The sequence below is a fragment of the Spinacia oleracea genome, chromosome 1 (genome assembly GCF_020520425.1).
Source record: "Spinacia oleracea cultivar Varoflay chromosome 1, BTI_SOV_V1, whole genome shotgun sequence".
In the NCBI taxonomy this organism is placed as follows: Eukaryota; Viridiplantae; Streptophyta; class Magnoliopsida; order Caryophyllales; family Amaranthaceae; genus Spinacia; species Spinacia oleracea.
Genome location: NC_079487.1, coordinates 111,542,776 through 111,562,538, shown reverse-complemented (window position 1 = coordinate 111,562,538; position 19,763 = coordinate 111,542,776). Strand labels below are relative to the sequence as shown.

General features: G+C 35.2%; 1 protein-coding gene and 1 long non-coding RNA gene across 2 annotated transcripts; one reads left to right on the top strand and one right to left on the bottom strand.

Moving 5' to 3' along the window:
• Positions 1–2,523: 2,523 nt before the first annotated feature.
• LOC130466118 (uncharacterized) lies at positions 2,524–4,880 on the top strand. Its single transcript, XR_008926139.1, has 4 exons — positions 2,524–2,651; positions 2,738–2,824; positions 3,633–3,732; positions 4,740–4,880. It is a non-coding gene; the product is annotated as an uncharacterized lncRNA (long non-coding RNA).
• Positions 4,881–7,471: 2,591 nt separating this feature from the next.
• Positions 7,472–18,848, bottom strand: LOC110777548 (peroxisomal nicotinamide adenine dinucleotide carrier). Its single transcript, XM_021982151.2, has 11 exons — positions 18,562–18,848; positions 18,278–18,355; positions 18,100–18,174; positions 16,003–16,133; positions 13,861–13,915; positions 12,807–12,911; positions 11,164–11,232; positions 10,974–11,081; positions 10,727–10,795; positions 9,188–9,242; positions 7,472–8,071 (listed from the first exon to the last, which is right to left on the bottom strand). The coding sequence occupies exons 1-11, from the start codon at positions 18,640–18,642 to the stop codon at positions 7,887–7,889; spliced, it is 1,011 nt and encodes a 336-aa protein (XP_021837843.1). The 5' UTR covers positions 18,643–18,848; the 3' UTR covers positions 7,472–7,886.
• Positions 18,849–19,763: the final 915 nt, after the last annotated feature.

Here is a 19,763-nt window from a genome sequence, read left to right as displayed (position 1 = left end):
CACCGACTCTATTTTAAACTTTCTTTTTTGATGGAAGACTATTTATTCAGAGATGATCCATATTTTTGTGAGGTACTCCATATTATTTTGTTCCAAAGAGTTTTTTTCCAACTTACTCCACCCGTTTTTTTAAAATGAGTCACTTACCTTCTTTGATATATATATATATATATATATATATATATATATATATATATATATATATATATATATATATATATATATATATATATATATATATATATATATATATATATAAAGGAACAGCTGAGGTTAAAATAGTAAAATAACTTTTCGTGTCCCCATAGTAAAAGACGGTAATACCCCCCTAATTAAACCGCACCCTTTCATTCCAAACCCTAAAATTACCCAGAGCACACACGACATCCTCCCTCAACCCATCGCCTTTTCTCTCTCAACCTTTTCGAATCTGCTCTTCAATGGCTTTCCCCTACTCAGAAATTCAACAAAACGTGATTCTCCGGCTGCGAGGATCAACTATTTGGTGAAGAGTAATATCCCTCATGTCCGTCCAGCACGTCGAATTCCAGAACCACAAATCTGGAAAGTAGAAGTTCCCAAAACAATAATGGTGAGTATTTTACAATTCCAATCGCAATTTACCCTTTTTCAAATTGATTTCAAATTTCTGATTGATTTATTCAAACAAAAGAGGGATTCATATGATGGATTCATTTGGTTTCAATTTTCTGACTAATTGAATCTTCTCAGAATTGCAAATCTGGAATTGAATCCTACTTTCGCTCCAATCGAATTTTAGTCCGCTCCAATTAGGGTTCTATAAATTTGGGTGAAATTCCTGGGTTTGATCGATCTTCTTCAAATATCGGGTAACAGTTCTTCATTTGCTTTTCTGTTTTGTTTAAATTACATTTCTTTTTCTGGGGATTTTTTTTTCTTTCTGTTTTGATAATTATTACGATTTTAATTAGGTGTTGGTAATTTAATTTCGTTTTGTGATTTTTTTCAAGCAATATTCTGAATTTCTTTTGAATTAGGTGTTGTAATTTAATTTAATTTCGTTTCGTGATTTTTTCTTCAGGATTTTAGTTAATTTTTAGTTTGCTGAGGTTTCTGCAATTTGTTTTTGAGAAAATGGGAAAGCGTGGAAATAATCAGAAGAAAGCCCCTCAGAATTTGAAGAAAATGAAGCTATTATGAAGATGTGAAAAAATACAATAATATGGAGGATGAAATTGATGCCTGTAAGTATTCTCCTTCGTATTGTTCTTATAATTATTGTATTGAGTTTGTATTGATTAGAAATACCGAGTTTGTATTGATTTCTTTGATTAATTAAATTGTAGATGATGGTGGGATCAAAAAATATGACAGTATTTCCGGACTTTCTGAGGTATATCTTTTCAAATATGTTTTTCCTCTATCATAATTGTAGTGTGTGCAATTTTTATACGATCCTGCTATGTCAAATTGAATTACAAAACCTGTCAAACGGACCTAAATTAAACATTTTGGTTAACCGGTAAATGATTTGTGTGTTCATTAGCACTATAATAGGTTGATTACTTATTTAGTTCGTCTTCCTGCTAGCTCCGCCTTACAGAACTAAATAATACATTCCATTGTCGAAATAATGTTGCCTGCTAGATTCATGATAACCCGATTAACAATAATTGCTAACCAGTTTGGATCAGATGAGGTGATCCAGATGTAAATCATTATCTCTCACCAGTATGGAATCAGCTGATGTGTTGGAAAAGAAGCAGAGTCTGCAAATCCAGAACTGTTAAAGGTCAAAGAGAGGAGCTGACTCTGCTTCTTTTCCAACACAGCAGCTGATTCCGTCTCTCTTGCCTTATGTTTTTTATCTACATTATTTTACAAACCTCACAAAGAAACATCTTTTGTGTAAAATTCACTAATGGTTTCCCAAATTCCATGCATTAAATCTTTTTATGCATTTAATATGTTTTCAGTTTATTATTATGGTTTCTTGGGTATGATTGATGACTTGGTGTAACTCTGCTTCTCTCATTTTCCCGCAGGAACCGACAGATGCATTTCTATAACAAAATCTTTTCCATGGCAGATGTTATTGTCACTCCAACAACTGGGTATGTTCTTTGCTATTGCCTCCCCTCTGTCGTTAATGTTTTGGACCTTGGCCACAAATTTGTAAAATGTTGATAACAATATGCGCATGTGCATCGCAAATCACCCGTTTCTATCTTTGAATATATCAATTCACTGCTACCTTTTTCAGAATTTAGTTTATATCGTACTATCAGCTTAATTTTTCACATTTGATATGTCAGTGTAACTGCATACACGGACTAAGAATGATGCTTTAGAAACCGGCAAACACAATTACATTATTTCTGGTGAGTTCTTGCGGAAATTCGGTCTGTTTAATTGGAACTTGAAGTGCAATTGATTGAAATTTGGAGTGAAATAAATTTAAATTGATTTTTTTATTGAATTTGTTGCAGATTAAGGTAATTTGTGGTGTTGATCACGATGACCTAAGGCATCTGTTCTTAGTTTCTAAAACAGTAAGCGAGTTCAAATCAAATTGGGAACCTGGAAATCAAATAGGTAAAATGATAAAGGCAGTGATAGCGATGAACACCCAGAGGAAGCCTCGGCTCACTAAATTCTACGATTTCCAGGTAATATACGTCTTTCGTAAACATTTGTTATCCATTCCGTTGGTTATTAATATCCAAATCCAATCGAATTTGCTATCAATTTTCAGCTTCAAACTTACTTTTGCAATTTGTTCACCGGTCGAAATTAAAGCCTCCAGACAAGCAGCAGGAGCTGATTCGTATTCTCTACCTAGGTATTACAATCTCTCTAAAATTTTCTCACATTCATAGTCATTATAATTACCTCAAAGTCGAGAAAGTTGTAATTCTGGTAATTATTTGATGTACTATTATAGTCAATTGCCCTGAAAATGTCAGCAATTTCGTGAATGTGATTCCATTTTCCGTACTTAATATGCCAAAATCAAAGAGTATAATAGAATATAATCTCTTAATTTGTTTAATTTTGGGTATTAAGTATTTAGTTTTGATGATCTGACTGAGAGGAATTGGGTTTTCTTTTCTTTCCTTCTTAGTTGTTCTGGACTTCTCTCTCCATTTCTTTTCTTCTTTTTTTTTTTTTGATGATGATGATCAAGATTTAGAAGAAGTGGGAGATTATGAACAAGGGGAAGATGACGTGGATGAAGATGTTGATGTTGATGGCGGTGAATATGAACAAGGTGAATTAGAAGAAGATGTTGGATGATATTTGAATGCTGATTCAGATGATGAGGATTGAGATAAACAGAGATGAGATAGAATGCGAATGTGTGATGATCATAGGGACCAAGATGACACTTATTAATCTGATGCTTCAAGTGATTATAGTAGTGATTAGGTTACAAGTAATACTTTGCAATTTTTGGCGAATGTATTAACTATCTATAAGGGTTTAGAGGTCTACTTAGTATAGTAATATAGTATGTAAATGCGGGGGCAGTTTAGTAACAAGTATGAGTATATTCTGAATTTTATCAGCTCACTTCTTAGTGAATCTAAAATTTCTTATGCACACCCAGACTAAACCTGATTGTCTCCAGTTCGGCATTTATTTTTCAGGTAATTTCAAAGTTCGTAGTTTGCAGTTTTTGAAGCAACTTCAATGGTGGCTGCGAATTCGCCCAGTTCGTAATTTTCTATCCTAATCAGTGGAATTTGGGTAATTAAAACTTCATATTTGTTGCAAGATTTTCCTTCTCCCTTTTCCATTCTATTTCTTTCTCTGATGTGTTGATCTGCTCTTTTCGATTTTTCCTTCATTCTTTTTCTCATACTTTATTTGATTCTTTGTAGCTAACAGTGATGGTGTTTCTTTAGTCAAATAGGAACTTTAGTGTGTTAGATATTTCGCAAATTTTGTAGTTATATAAGGATAGAAAGCTAAAAGGATGTTGCAGTTTTTTGAAAATAGTGTTTGTATTTACCGAGTTTGAGGAGATTATGAATTTATGATTATCATTGATTTAGAAATGGGTGTGGGAAGAGCACATCCAGAACTCAAGGTGAAGGTAGAGAACAGTTAAAAACAAGATAGTTTCAATGTTGACATAATCTCCGTGCTTAAGAAGGCCAAAGCTATTAAAGCTCTCTTTGAGAAGAGAAGATGAATTGTGCTACTACTAGCAAATTTAGAGTGCTTGTGAAGCATTGTTCATATTACTACTATAGTATGTTCTATTGGAATGGTGATATTATTAAGTAGTTAAATTTATAAATAATAGTGATGGTCATATGGTGATATTATTCATCTCAATTCTCCGTAGTAATATCTGCATAATGTTATGTGCATAATGTTATGAACAGAGGTCTTAGTCTTAGTGGGATTATGCAGCTTTGTTTTTGTTTTCCTTTTCCTGTTAAAATAAATTGACCAAACTTTGTTTTTCAGATTAATTGATATAAGAAATTGGAGATCCAATTGAAATTGCTCATAAAAATGCATATATTTGGCATCCATATGATTGGTGTACTCAGTAGTAGTTATGACAATAACTATGGTTCAGATTATAGTTATAGTCATAGTTATCAATAAGGAGTAGCAAGTGCCACTTTATCTGATAGAGTTTGCTTCAAATGTTGTTTGTTAATAATAAGTTAATTTCCTTGCTTGAATCTAATCGGTTTAATCACTCCTTGGATGCTCATGAGTTTTCTTTGTTTGTTTAGAGAGGTACTTGATGCTAGCAGTAGGTCACAACAAAGCAGAAGTGAAAAGAAGAGCCGATCGATAAGCTATTTAGAAGTTGGGGATGAAGCCTATAACGGGTGTCAGCAGTCTTTGTGAAGAATAGTCGTTGTGTAGAGTTCAATTTCTGAATTCGATTTGTTGGAACAATTAGTAATGAAAATTTGATTTTTTCGTTGTGATATATTAGTTGTAACGACACAAATTTAAGTTTTTTAAAAATTCCGCACGCATCGCGTGCATATAAGACTAGTATATATATAATCCAGCTATTTAATTTCTCCAAATAACTCATTCAATTGCTTTCCTTTTCAGTTTCAGCACCTTATCCATTTCATCTACTAACCTTTTAGTTTCAGCTAACTTATCAGTTTCAGCTATATTATAGTTTGGCAAACAAAGCTTAAGCACTCCCTCTGTCTAAAGATTGTCACAAAATCATATTTTCACTTTATTAAGAATGAAGGGAAAAAAAAGCAAATAAGTTGGTAATCTTGTCTTTTTGCTAATTTTGATAATAGAGTAAGAGAAAACATGCGGGACTACATATTATAAATGGTATGGACAAACTCAAAGGGACGAACCGAAAAGAAAATAGGGACAAGCTTTTAGGGATGCAGGGAGTACAAAGGCTCCAAACATACTAATGAAATCTTGGCCTTAAGATTGAGGGTCTGTGTATAATAAGTCTCTGGTTCAAATCTCCCTCCCCTTTTGTTATTTGTAATGACCTAACATATAGGGGCCCTCGGTCTTAATCACTAGACCAAGACCTTATTTGACGTGATTTGTAAATTAGTATTTGTTTTAAGTTGACTTTTTTTGACGTGATTTTTCAAATTGATTTATTTAATCGTTTATCGTAATTAATTTTCATTTACTTATCATTTAATGTTATGAATTTTCGTCTATTTATCGTTTAGTGTTATTATTTAATATTGTTTTAGTGTTTTTTTTTGGGTCAAAAATAAAAGAAAATACTACTGGCTAGTATTAATTTGATTTATTATTATATTAGGTTTCGTGCAAGCATAAATATTTTAAAATTATTATTTAACCATTTTTTCTAAATTTAACTGCAATATTTTCCTTCTAAACTACTGCTATAATAATAAATCTTGAACATACTAATTTATTAATTTATTCATCTAATATGCAATTTTCACCCTACTACATATTAGATATTTTATATGCTTAATTTTCTATTTTGACCAAAATATTGAGTAAATATATTAATTATGAATATATCGAGTTTACTAAAATATTACTTCTGCCAATAATAGTCTAGCAAATTATTAATGTGTGATATCTATTATTGCCATAATTTATTAACCAATATTGTTTCTCCAATACATAAACAATTTATAGAAAATGTAGAAAAAAATAATAATCAATTCAGATTTGGCGTTAAACAACGTAAGGTAGTGTTTGGATATCATACTTGGATTTCAAATGTTTCATTTTATATCTAGAAATTCAAATTCCAACTTTCAAATCCAAATTATATGTTTGGGAAATATAAGAATTCCAATTCCGGTATTTCAAATTCTACCATATTTGGAGGTTATCTGGAATTTTAATTATCTAATCAATGGATAGTAGAAGGGAAAAAAAACATCAATTGCAACTCAAACATAAACAACAATCTATCAATAAAGTAATTTCATCTAATCTCATCAAAAAACAAAAATTACCAAAACATCATGCAAATATAATGCAATGACCAGTTCTAACCTAGATTCAAAGAGAAATTCTTACTCAAATTTTGCGTCTCTTCATTCGAATAAAAGATCTTATTCAGTTTAATTTCCAGAAATTAATTTTCTTTTTCCTTTAATTTACTGTAACTTCTAGCCATCAATCAATTCAACACCTAAAATTCCCCAAAACCAAAAATCAAATCTGTAAATTTTATCAATTGCCTTCAATCTGATTTTTCTTCCAGCTTGCTTCTCCTTCAATCTGATTTTATCAATTGCCTTCAATCTGATTTTTCTTCCAATTTCCTCAAATCTGTAAATTTTATCAATTGAAAATCTTGAGAAGAAGAAACGGCGACCTTCTGTTGGTGGACGAGGCGATGGAGCCATGGAGGGATGGTGGCGAAGGAGAGAGATTGAGTTTAAGAGAGAAGGAACTGGCATTTAGGAGAGAGAGAGAGTTCAGGAAGAAGGTAAAAGACCTGTAATAGCGAAGATCAAAGACGATGGATCTTGAAGCGGCGGTAGCCGGTAGGTAGTGAGTTAATAAACGATCGTCGAGGTGGTGACCACGGAGAACTGGTGGTTGAGGCGGTGGAGGAGAGAGATCGAGTGTGTTTGGGAGAGGAGAGAGAAAATCGTGTTTGGTGAAGAGAGAAAAGGGGAGATGAGAGACAGAGCACAAGGAATTGAAATGACGGCATATGAGGTTGAATTTCAAATTCATCAAAGTGAACCCATTATTTTAAGGACTTGGATTTGACCCAAATCCAAATCCCAGAAGTTTCCAAACAATGGATTTGGCCCAATTCTGAGATTTGAAATGAAATCCTCTTATCCAAACGGGCCATAAAGGATCTTCCCTCAAACAAAAAAAAAAGAAAAAGTAAAGGATCTTATCAGTTCCGCTGTTCCAGTAATCCCTGCCATCCGAATCAAAACACCCTTTCACAGTGAGTAGCTTTGATACTCCACAAATTAAACGCGCTGATCAGGCAAAAGAACACAGGCAATTCAGTATGTAAGGTGTATAGGAAATGCTTAAACAATAAACCGCTGCTAAGATGCCACGGCCCACGACACTGAGCACCGAAAGCAAATACATGGTGTTAAAAAAAAGGAAGAAAAAAAATTAAGCAGCTGACACTATGAATAGAAACCTGGCCATTTTTCCTTTAGGCTTACAAATAAATTTCAACATTTTACAATTTAGCTGCTCAGAATATGAATCCCTTGCTTGACAGTTGATATAACCATAGGAGAAACTGCACTTCTGTAGACTCACATGATTACTTCATCAGAGGGATTCTCATAGTTAAAGCCCATTAATTTGCTCAACTTAGCCATCAATTTTACTGAAGTTCTTTTATTTGCAACTGGGAAGGTAGTCAGATATACTTAATTGGCGAGAAAGAATCACGGCTGCAATCATCGAGGCTTTGACAAGGTACCATTTTTTGAAAGTAACAGACGCGCTCCTTTCACTAATTCCTCCTTAATCATAAATAGAACGGCAGCTGCAAGAACACTCTGTACAATCTTTGTGCTCATCCCTTTGTAAAATCCAGACCAACCTTCGTAATGAATTATCTTCAAGATCGCATCAATTGTACCTGAGATGTTAGACGTAAAGCAATACATGATAACATGGCCTAGAATACACTACAAGATAAGCCATAAATGCAAAAGACGGAAGAAATCATTTAAAGGGAAAACAAAGGCTATTTGGCAACTAGCGTGTTAGGTATTTGTATTAGTTGGTTTGACTAGCTGATTGTATTAGCTGTTAGTGTAATAGTCATTTCCCCTTAAAAACTTACAAACCTCTATCACCAAAAAGCCCCTCTTGGTAGCCTTTGGATTCAAACCTCTTTTCCAATCATCTCTCAATATAACACTGCCACTAGAGGTCTGGACTAAACCTCTCATTTTGCCTCAAACCTCTATCCCCCCTAACCTCTCTCAACCAAAACCCCTCAAAGTTGTTGTTGACTTGTTGTGGCTTGGTCTAAAATATGCCTCCCCAATTATGCTGGTGGCCTCGAGTAGAGAAATGAATTATCAAAATTCACTATCGGTATTAGTTTAAACAGTGAGTGGGTGGCTCAGTCAGCAAAAAGGACTCTATCAAGTGGACACATGAGTATTATTCAAGACGTAGGAACATTGATTAAAGGTCCACAGTGGTTCCCTTCCCAAGCTTCTTGGGTCCTCAAAAAAGTTGTAGAAGTGCTGTCAAGCAAATGAAACAGTTGGTGAATGGTGATTTTGTGGTTATAAGAGCCTGCAACAGGACCTTCCAAATTGGATTGCCCTGATTCTATTCGGTGTTCCTTTTCTACCCTAACTGCACACAGATTTTTTGGTTTCAACTGTTTAGTAGGCATCCTAGTAACCACCTACACCATATACAGGAGGATCACACATGTTGTCTGTGATTCACATCAAGAGACAACTGGCTAGTCAGTTAATGACTTATGTTACTCAGACTCTCCATGTCTGAACATGGAAAAGTATTATAAGAATGGCCGAGTCCGACACATACCTTGTGCCTAACACAAGTTCCCAAATCCAAGTAACAAAGATAGGGGAAAGGCTATATGAAAAATACATCTTGATCAAAATCCTGATCCTCCTCAACAGCACACAAGGTGCTGTGGTGATTTAAAAGTGGGTTATTGCCTGTTGTAACAGAAAATGGGAAAACTGATTAAGCAAAATTTACATGCCTTTGTACTGATGCTTCTTATCTGTACCAGCAATTTGCTTTGCTTGAAGCCGTGACTGCAAAGAGGAGAGAATCAGAAAATTAATTGACATTTATATAAAACGGGAGGTTTGGGACAAGTGACAACACAACACAATAAAGTCTATATTAAGGTAAGGAAAGTGAAGGAAGGGGCAACGACTAAAGTCACTCAAAAAGAGTTAGCCTGGTCATCAAATTTGCTCCGACACTGTAGTTAAAATAACTGTCATAGTGTCATCTTCTGCATAGCAATCGTATCAGGCGTTTCCTAGGGACCAATTTGCTTTGTGTAGATTGGGGGAGTGGTTGGTTTAGTGTTAAACGTTTTCTGTAAAATGATTTTCCCCTTTTCAACCACTTTACGTTGTTTGTTATAGACTTATAGCAAGAGGTCTACAACAAATTTTCATTAACTCTCTCAAGAGTGGAAAACATTTTTCCATTTGAAAGGAAGAGAAATGACTTTTCCACTTGTCCTCCTTACCTCCCTCTTCTTTCTTCCCATCAACTCTCACCCATGTACTCTTATTTTACTTTTTTCCTATGAATTTTTTTGGACGGAACCAAACGAAGGAAAACTAGTTTAGAATTTTGTTTTTCCTTGGAAAATCATTTCGCCAAACCAAATGGAGCAATGCAAAAGGCCCGAAACTTCTTTTCTTTCTCAAGGGGAAAAAACAAAAAACTTTTTTTTTTGTGAGCTTATCGGAAACAACCTCACTGATGGTTTTTTACTGGATGTGGTAATGCTGCAAATAATTAGTGCTTCCCATACCTTGGATAAAGTAGATCAGAGGAGATAATTGCCAACTTCAAGATCCCCACTTCTATGTAATATTTACTTCACATCTTTAAATGATATTTTTTCAGAAGAATGAAAGATGTTATAAAGTTCATCTCTTATGATCTTGAATATTTTAAGTTGAAGTAGTGTTTTCAAGTTCTGATTTTGAAGAGCAACTCCTTGCAAAATCCTACTTTTCTTGTTTCACGCTGATATAAAGCTAGGACTCATAAAGCATGAACTTTATAGATGGATTACATATACGCATGCCAGCCAGCAGAGATCAGCAAAATAAAGTTGCACCTCAAGAAATCGCATCTCCCATTAAAGGGAAAAATCACTGCACTAAGATTATAGGAAGTATTAAGAATGCTTTGGAAATTGGATATGTCATACTTGGAACCTAAAAAATAAAGATAGGCACCTATTTCTGTACATGTAAGATTATAAGTTATTGAAACACATTAATATCATAAGAAAGAATTACGAATATTGGTATTCAGTTATTCCAACTGTTGAAGCTGAAGGACTAGCGAGACCACATTAGCTGATGCTATATAGAGATATATTCAAATTAATATTCTAATTTAAGTACAGAGTATGGTATTTTGAAGTTTGAAAAAAGTTTTAGCAGACATATTCTGCCCAGTTAACAAAATTCAAATTATCAAACACCATACGGGAATCACTGCAAACTACTCGTATCCAAATGTTCACAAAACACAGTGTCTTTACCTTCACCACCAAAAGAGGATATGTCACGACAGTAGCTCCAAGCTTTGCTAGTGCCCCAAGTAAAAATATCTACCAACACAAAAGCAAACACTTTGACTGAGTTTAAACTTGAAAAAATGAACAGAGAACAAGAAATTATGGGGAAAAGGGGACTGCAGGTTTCAAAACAAGTGTGTCAGGGAAATGCCACAGAACGTGTTGCCCAGAAGTTGGTGATGCACAACTTCCAACTCAGATAAGTACTAACCTCTAAAGCAGTTACTCCCTTGCTGCCATTTTTATTCAACGCACGCCTCTGTCTCAACTTTTTTAATAGAGTCTCATACAGCATGAACTGCATAGATGGGTTACTTACCTGCAGATATATTACACACATCAATCACCAATCAGGCAATCACATACCCTTTGTTGGAAAAAAAAAACCAACGGATACATACCATTATCAATGTGGGAATTACGCCTTTCCAGAAGCCCCAGAACCCAGCTTCATCATAAACTTCTTGAATCTACAACAAATCACTATTGCTTGTTAGAGTGAGAAACAATGCACCTGGAGACGAACCCACTCTTACTTAAAAGAATAAACTAGATGCACAATCAAGAGATAGCATAAATCATTTAAAATATTACACTCTCATGACATAGGTAAATTTAGAAGAAGCCTTGAGTCAAGCACACAGAGGTCTAGGGTCTATTATGTCTGTCTGCATTAAGTCTGTCTGTTATATTGTTATCCCATGCCATCCCCTTTTCTTTGGTACAGTAAGTCTGTCTGTTATATTGTTATCCCATGCCATCCATTGAAACAGTAAACTTGGTTTAATACAAAATAAAACACAAGGTCTAATCTACCTAGCAGAGAATGCTGATATATGGTCACAGAAAGATGAAGCCACCTCTGACACCAATGTATACATGACAATCTACACAAAGTCTAACTAACTTGTCACCTCGCTCCATATGTTACCAACCGATGATTGAGAACCAAGAATGATATTATAATCCATAAATCACCAGCAATCAATCTGGAGACCAGATTCACTGCAAGGTCCAGATGGCAACTCATCATCATTATCATTATCATTACCCCGTTGCCTCAAAGAGGCTCCCGCAAGAAGCGGGGTAAGGAGGGGGGGGGGGGGGGGGGGGGGGGGTCGGGTGTACGCAACCTTGCCCCTGCAATTGCAGAGAGGTTGTTTCCAATTGACCCAAAAGCGATAACGGGACGACAACGGGTCACGCGGTAAAAAGGTTTATGATTGCTACTCTCACATCTTTGAAACTGCAATCTTTGAAACTGCACAATATTTTCTAAAATTGCTACTCTCACATCTCGTCTTTACGACTTCTACCAAGAATTGCCAACAAGTCCTAAATTTTGTGCAGCTGTTCTCATCATTTTCAGTTGGTGAACTTTCAAGACTATTCAAGGAAATGTCCCATAAAACTTAATCAAGTCTACCAAATATTTCCAAACGTACATAAACAGCATAGACCTAAAAAGAAGGTCCAGAAAATTTACTAAACTGATCCACCAATACAATAGGCAGCATAAAAGATGGACCACGACAGGTGGTGATACCACGAGTCATATTCCAGTAGCGCCAGTCAGAAAAGGGTATGGAAAGTGGTATGGGGAGTGGCATGGAAAGTCATAAGGGTGTAAACAACATCAGCTTATTGTAACCTTAAGGCAGTAATACTAAAGACAGCAGAAGAGAAGACAATACGGAAAAAACTTAAGGTAGCCAATCTGGTAACTGCGTCTTCTCTAAAGAACAAAGCTCAGAAGTTTTCTCTCAAAGATCAAACTCTAATGTCTCTACGAGTCACGCGGAATCAAAGTTTCTCAAGTTCTTCAGCCCAAAAATTTCTTCCAGATTAGAAGATAAGGGTATCAAGTCCAAACCCAATGATGATGGATTAAACTTTTGATAGGTATGATTGTTTAAGAAAATTAAGATTCTTGGAAAACAAAATACTTATTCAGCAATTCACATGGAAATTATAGATTTATAGTATACAACAATTTAAAACAGCTATGAAAAGAAGAGAGTGACAAGACATGACAATTACATACTGCATGGCTAGTTCCATAAGGTGGTGGCTCCATTGAAACTAGAATTTCTTCAGGAGACCTGATAGCTTGACTGGGCTGTACTTTTTTGGAAGCCTTAGTGTGCGTCTGTCGTAAGTAAAACGATACAGAGAAATTAGTATCATGTATACCAAAACATTACACTCAGAAGCTCAAAATATCCTTCCTTCAACTTAAACAAGGAAAGTAAATGAATGGAGTTAAGGAGATTAGCTAGCACGCAATATAGTCAAATGCAACTGGACAAATGGACAATGTCCTTAAGAAAAATATTCCTAGGTTGTGAATTATGTGAAAAGGTAAGCAACGTCATCTAACTTATGTACTCAGGAAAACGAATTTGATATTTTCTTCCACGAAACTGGGGACTTGTTAAGATTCAGGGCTCAGGGCTAAAATGGAACAGGTGGGGGGTAGGGTAGGGATATGGACAAGGATAAGGGCAATCAAGAAAATAGCAAAAATAGCAGGCCCATTGATCGGTATGACAAGATTTTATATTCCTAAAAGTTCCATCAAAACAATCGGAAAATTAGTACGCAAATTAATTTTATCATATGTGTTGACGTTTCATACGACTGATATCCTACTACTTTCCTATCTTCCCACTCATTGTTAAACGTTCCAACAATATGGATGAGCTTATTGACTGTCTTGCTTAGTTTGGAATCTGGTGATGTTGCATACTTTCAAAACCTGACGGAACTTCAGTCACAAATAAGAGGAGACAGGAACTGAGTGAGCAGATACAAAAATATCAAAATTTGATCTACAGCTTGGAATTACTTAACTTCAGCTTTGATGCAAATCCAAAACTATTTTTTATTAATTATTGACTGGCAATAAAAAAATCACTATGTCCAAACAAATGACATGTATGTTCCAGTTAGCAGGAACTTTTAACCGCAGCAAAACAATTTCACCCAGTTAACTGGTGGGTTCAAGCAAATGAATGGAATCAAGGGAAGGAATGAGTTAAAAAGAATATTTAACATAATATATCTTTCTTATTGTACTCCAGTTTGCAGCTTCTTACCTGCATGCGAATGACAATAACCCATATGGGATTTGTCAGCAACACATTTGTACACCTAGAAGCATGGGGACAAAAGGAAAACAGACAATGCCTTGCTGTAAGTATGGTTAAAAAGAACAAAAGGAACAAATCAAGCTCTAAAAAACAAATTTAGGAATTAAGAGGATACTAATAATATAATACAGCATTAATTAGCTGGTCTGGTAATATTAGTTAAGTAAGGATGGAGAAGGCATGCTAAGGCCACAGCCCACAGGCACATATGTAACTTAAGGAACAAACGATAAGAGCACAAATGTGAAGGACCTAGCCTAACAGGAAAAAAAACACATTAAGAAAAAGAGTGAAACAATAATTAAGAATATAAAATGAATTACTGGAAAAGGATGATCGACCAAGCCTTCTATGGACCATGCCGTCACACTATAAGATTGGATCTTCGTAGGAAAATCATGCACAGTGATTATGAATGAGAACTTCCTAAAATAATTCTTCAGCTTAGTGAAGCTAATTTAATGGGTAGGCTGATTGATATTTTTGTCAAGGGTCCAAACATATTCATTAGATTCCCAAGAGTAGAGTTATATTCATTGATTTAGAGCCGGCACTGGATAGAAATTCTATAAAACTCTAACGGCAATTTTACAAAGGTAAAGCATGACACAAGCCATGAGATGTGCACATGCAATTTATCACAGGTGGTAACAGGTGCCATTATCTTTCCCAATCTTCCCGTTTCACTCAAGTTTACTCTCTTGTACAGTTGCAGTCATCACAACCAGCTTCCCTATTCATGTCTTGCATTAAATTCCAATTGGGGGAGGAGGGGGAGTGCTTGAGAGAATTGAACGGTTTGAGCCCCTAGAATCTACGATAAACCATTCAAAGGGAAACTGTTGACCTTTCCCGTTGACAACTCGAAATTTCAAAAATAGGGTATAACATGAATTCTGGTATTCTATGTATGAGTATCAAGTAAATAACCAAGTATCGGAGACGGTTCAAAATTTCATACACTAGAGACTATCCTAAAATTGGAAGTGCGGGGATATGGCATGGCGTTCATGAACGATACACATGGGCTTTTAAGACATTTTCCAAGAGCTTTTTTTCACAGAATAAAACTACATATAGTTGAAGTTGTCGTGTGTGCTAGAACTTGCAAAAATTAAGAAATCAGTGACATTTGTAAGCATGTATTTCATAACTGTCTCTTTTCGTCCCCCAATTTTCACATTTTTTATTAAAAGTATGTTGTTCAAGAAACTTGAAGTGTCCCATTGAAAATTAAAGTGCCGGTAAGGATCTACCCTTACCGAAGTCGAGAGTTTCTGGCATGGGTACATGAGATAAATTGAAGAGTAGAGGTGAAATAGTTTGTACTACCTCCGTTTCACAATACATGCATCACTTCTCATTTGGGCATTATTCATCAATCAACTTTGACAATCTTTCTTTCACCATTATGTAAAAAAAAACATAGTCAAGTGAGATTTTGTTAAATTCTTATCAATGCGAGGATTCCCAATATCAACTTTTTATAACTTTTACTTATACCCATTTGGAGATATTTATGTACGAAGAAGCGTGTTGGAATACGGGCAAAATGAAATGTTGCATGTATTGTAGAACGGAGGTAGTACTAACCAAATATTTTCTCTTCATATTTACAAGTATCCACAAACATAATATGTGCTAACCAAACATTTAAACTAACCTATCTTGTTTCCTTGTTCCCTATTTTTCGTGCCTCGTTAGTCGTAACCCTCACCTCAACTTTCTCATTTTTGCATGTTTACTCTCTTTAACATAACCTTTTTACTTTCCTAACTTCACGTTTAGCAAATGGTTCCTTATTGCGATTCATGTTAACCGATCCTAAATCATTTGGGATTATGGCTTGGTTGTTATTGTTATTGTTGTTGTTGTTGTATTTACAAATATCCACAGCCATAATATGGTAGAAACAGAAGTTATAGTTTAAAACTTCAAATGCAAGGTGTAATGTCGCCTAATATAACTCCGTATAAATTTCATTCAGTTAACACAATGCGGAACAATGGACAACAAAGATTCAAATATGACTAAACGAACAAAAAATAAAAGTATGTGAAATAGAGAAAATTAAAGAAAACTAACTACCCTGAAATAGCAGCTACAACCAACGATGATAGCATGCCAACTGATCCATCTCCAAGTCCTCTTTTCCTGCGGTCAACTGCAATAGCTTCAGCCTTATTCCTGAATATTTGATAGAAATAATAGTAAACACCCTGTATCATAAGAATATCAAATGAGCATCCAGAATATGCAAACAAGTTCAAAACCAAAGGCTAAAGACCACGACCTGTAAAACAAGCTTTAGGGATCAGGTCAACTAACTTCTGTACACCATCCCCTTTTCCCATAGAGAGAAATCCCTTTCACATAAGGAGAGGAGGCAAGGGGAAGGAAATGGAAGTGGTAGCAATGAAGATTTTATTTGAGTCCTTATATGGTTGAGAAAACAAACTGAGGATATAAATAGAACCATCCACAACTACGAAGCAATAAAAAAAAAAACAGGCATAACAACAAAATACTTTATCACCCATTGATAAAAATAAATAAATAAACAATTTATTTCTTGCGTGCCCTATTTTTCATCAGTTAGCCATATACTTAAACTCTAGAACATGTCAACAAAAATTACCACAATGCATGAAGCAAGCCATTATGAAAGCATTTTTGAAAAATTAAGTAGTACAGGCACATTTTGATTGTATGACTTGTTATAAACAGGAAGAAGTTTAGTAAACGCAGTGCTCCAAAAACTGTTTAGTTGCAGGGTCACTGTTACCTGGTTCGCTAGTATGAGTAGGTACAGGTTCGCAATTCCCAATTTGCTAAATACACCAAAATTATACCATTTTCATGTTATTTTTTGGTTCGCGGCTCGTGGGGTGATTAGATAATTAGGTAACACAATGCAGGATGTACAAGGATTTTAGGTTTTGATCAAAACACAAATTAGACAATGATCTTTATGAAGAGAGAAAAGTAGCAAAACCCCTGCAAGACAAAACCGCTTTCGAAACAATTGGCATTAATATTTAGTCACCTTCTCATTTCTGATTTGTATTTCTAAGAAAAGAACTAGCTGAAAATTAAAACAGAGGTTTAGAAGTCTGCTAGAACTTTCCTAAACTCTTGCTAGTTGCCACAGGTTTAAGATCGAGCCATTTGTTTTACAAGACACAATGAGTTACGTTAGTAAATCAGCTGCATAAGCTCTTCTCTTGTACTGATCTAAAGAAAATGGGTCTAAGTAAACTACGAAATGACACCATATTTAGCTGAAATTCTATGCGAAGGTTTCAGACTCTTTCCACATAAGTGAAGGGGGTAAATAGCCAAACTGCGCTGCATAGCCGATGTTGATGTTGTTCAACATGTTAATTGAATAACTGCTACTCCCAACTTAAATATAAGTCAAAACAAGGTTATAATTAACCACTGGGGACAGAAGCTCTGAAGTTGAGAGAGTTGAGACTTGAGACAAATCTGACTCGTACTAATTCCCCATAAATCAGCAAATAATTATTAACTGTATGACTTTCTTTTATTCTTTTAGATTCTGCTTTGCAATGCCTTAGTGGTCGAGCAATGTTTCAGATTTCAATATCCTAACTCAAGCCAACTGGATACTGACAACTGCACTGTCTCTAGCACCAGCCCCCGAAATCAGAAAACAACTGCAACACTAGTTAAACAGCAACAGCAATCCCATTTACTCTCGCCATTTGCAAACAAAGTCACAGTCAATGTTGCTGAATTATCCATACGAAAGTACAGTTTTAAATTTCTTTTCCAAAACATAAAATCCATGCAAGTAAGAATATGAAATAATGAGACCATCACTGTCGGATGGATATAGTAATCATTGTGCAAAGACAGAGCTGCACGTCAAACAAACAAAATAAAGTACCAATGCCAACTATCACTAGCCAAAAAACTACTCCCTACATCCTCCATTCCACTTTAATACTAGTATTTCATATTCAATATTCCATTATTCCCATATTGGGATGTCCAAAAACAATAGACCACTCTTCATATCTAGAAAGTAAAATTATGAATTTCTCAACAATTGTATAAATAATCAGGGGAAACTACCGTATTTCAAATTTCAACTCAGTTCCTTAAAAGACCTCGAAGTACAAATTTACCATAACGATAACCAACTACAAAAATTCTCACCTGAGACGCGGCGGTACCAACTAGCGACGGAGCCAAACCACTATACAGCCTCCCCCATCCTTCTTGCTTCACGACCTGAATTAACAACCAAATTCATCCGAAATCAATCAATCAAAGCTCCAAACAATTATTTTTTAAAAAAAACTTCAAATTTAACTTTTGGTAAAGGAGCGAGTACCTGACACAGGAGTTCAAGAGTTCCAAGTTTCTTCTTCTCCTTCTTTGTATCCCGATCCGTTTGCTGCCGAGTATTAACCTAATTTCAAACCAGAACACGATTATATTAAAAAAAAAAAAAAAAAAAAAAAGAGAAAATTGCATTTCATTTATACTTATTCAATAAGCAAAAATGATCTATACAAACGAAAAACACAAGCAAAGTTAAATAAGAGCAGCGAAATTCAAAGTGAGCAAAAGAAAAGGTGAAAAACGGAGAGGATAGAGAGAAGGGTAGAAAAGTACGGTTTGTAAAGGATAAGTAGTGAGTTGAGCGATGATACCGCCGCCGGCGCCGGCGAGGCCATTGATGAGAGCATCTGACATCCGAGTGAAAATTTTGATCAGAGTTAAGGAAAAGAGAGGAAGTGTTTTGATCGATCACGATCAGAAGAGAGAGAGAAGGGAAATAGTATCTTGACTTTGGCTGTAGCGAATGGAGGATCGCTTTCAGTGGTTGCTTTTCATTTTTCAAAATCAATTCATTAAAGTTTGATACATTGATCGCTTTCAGTGCTGTGCTACGAGACGAAGTGGGACCGATTGTTGCTGCTGGGGTTCGTAAAATAGGGGCAAGGTGGGATGCGGAACTGGCGGAGGTTGCTGCAGCAAAGTATGGACGGCTTCTGGCTAGGAGTAGAGTTGTCAAAACAGGTCATCAGGTCGGGTTCGGGTCGGGTCATTTCGGTCTCGGGTCATGATCAGGTCGGGTCGTGTCAGGTCACTTCTCAATCGGGTTCGGTCGGGTCATGTCGATTTTTTTCCCATTTCGGGTACCCTCAAGTCTTATATGTGACCAGCCACATCATCAACTTGATGGTGTGACATGTTCACACTTATAAATAAGCCTAACGTGTTTAAAGACTAGAAAATAAAGTAACATCAGCAAAGAATATAGAGTAACATCAACATAGAAAATAAAGTAACATCAGTATATACAAAGAACCTCTAACATGAAATTGAAGAAAATGCAATAAATTATACAATAAACCTGTAATATGAAAAGTAACAACGAAAACAATGTATAAGTAACACTAGCATAGAAAAGTAACAACGAAAACAATGTATAAGTAACACTAGCATAGAAAGTCAAGTAACATCAGTTATACAATAAACCTCTAACATGAAATTGAATAAACTTCAATAACTAAAAGGTAACACCAACATAAAAAGTCAAGTAACACCAGTCTATATAAGGAACCTCGAACATGAAATTCAAGAAATTGTAGTATAACAAGAAAATAACAACGAATACAACGTATAAGTGACATTATCATAGAAAGTCAAGTAACATCGGTCTATATACAAGGAACCTCTAACATGAAACTGCAATAAAACGAGAAAAGTAACAAGGAATACAATGTATAAGTAACACCAGCATAGAAAATCAAGTAATTAATACAAGTCTATACAAGGAACCTCTAACATGAAATTCAAAAAACTGCAGA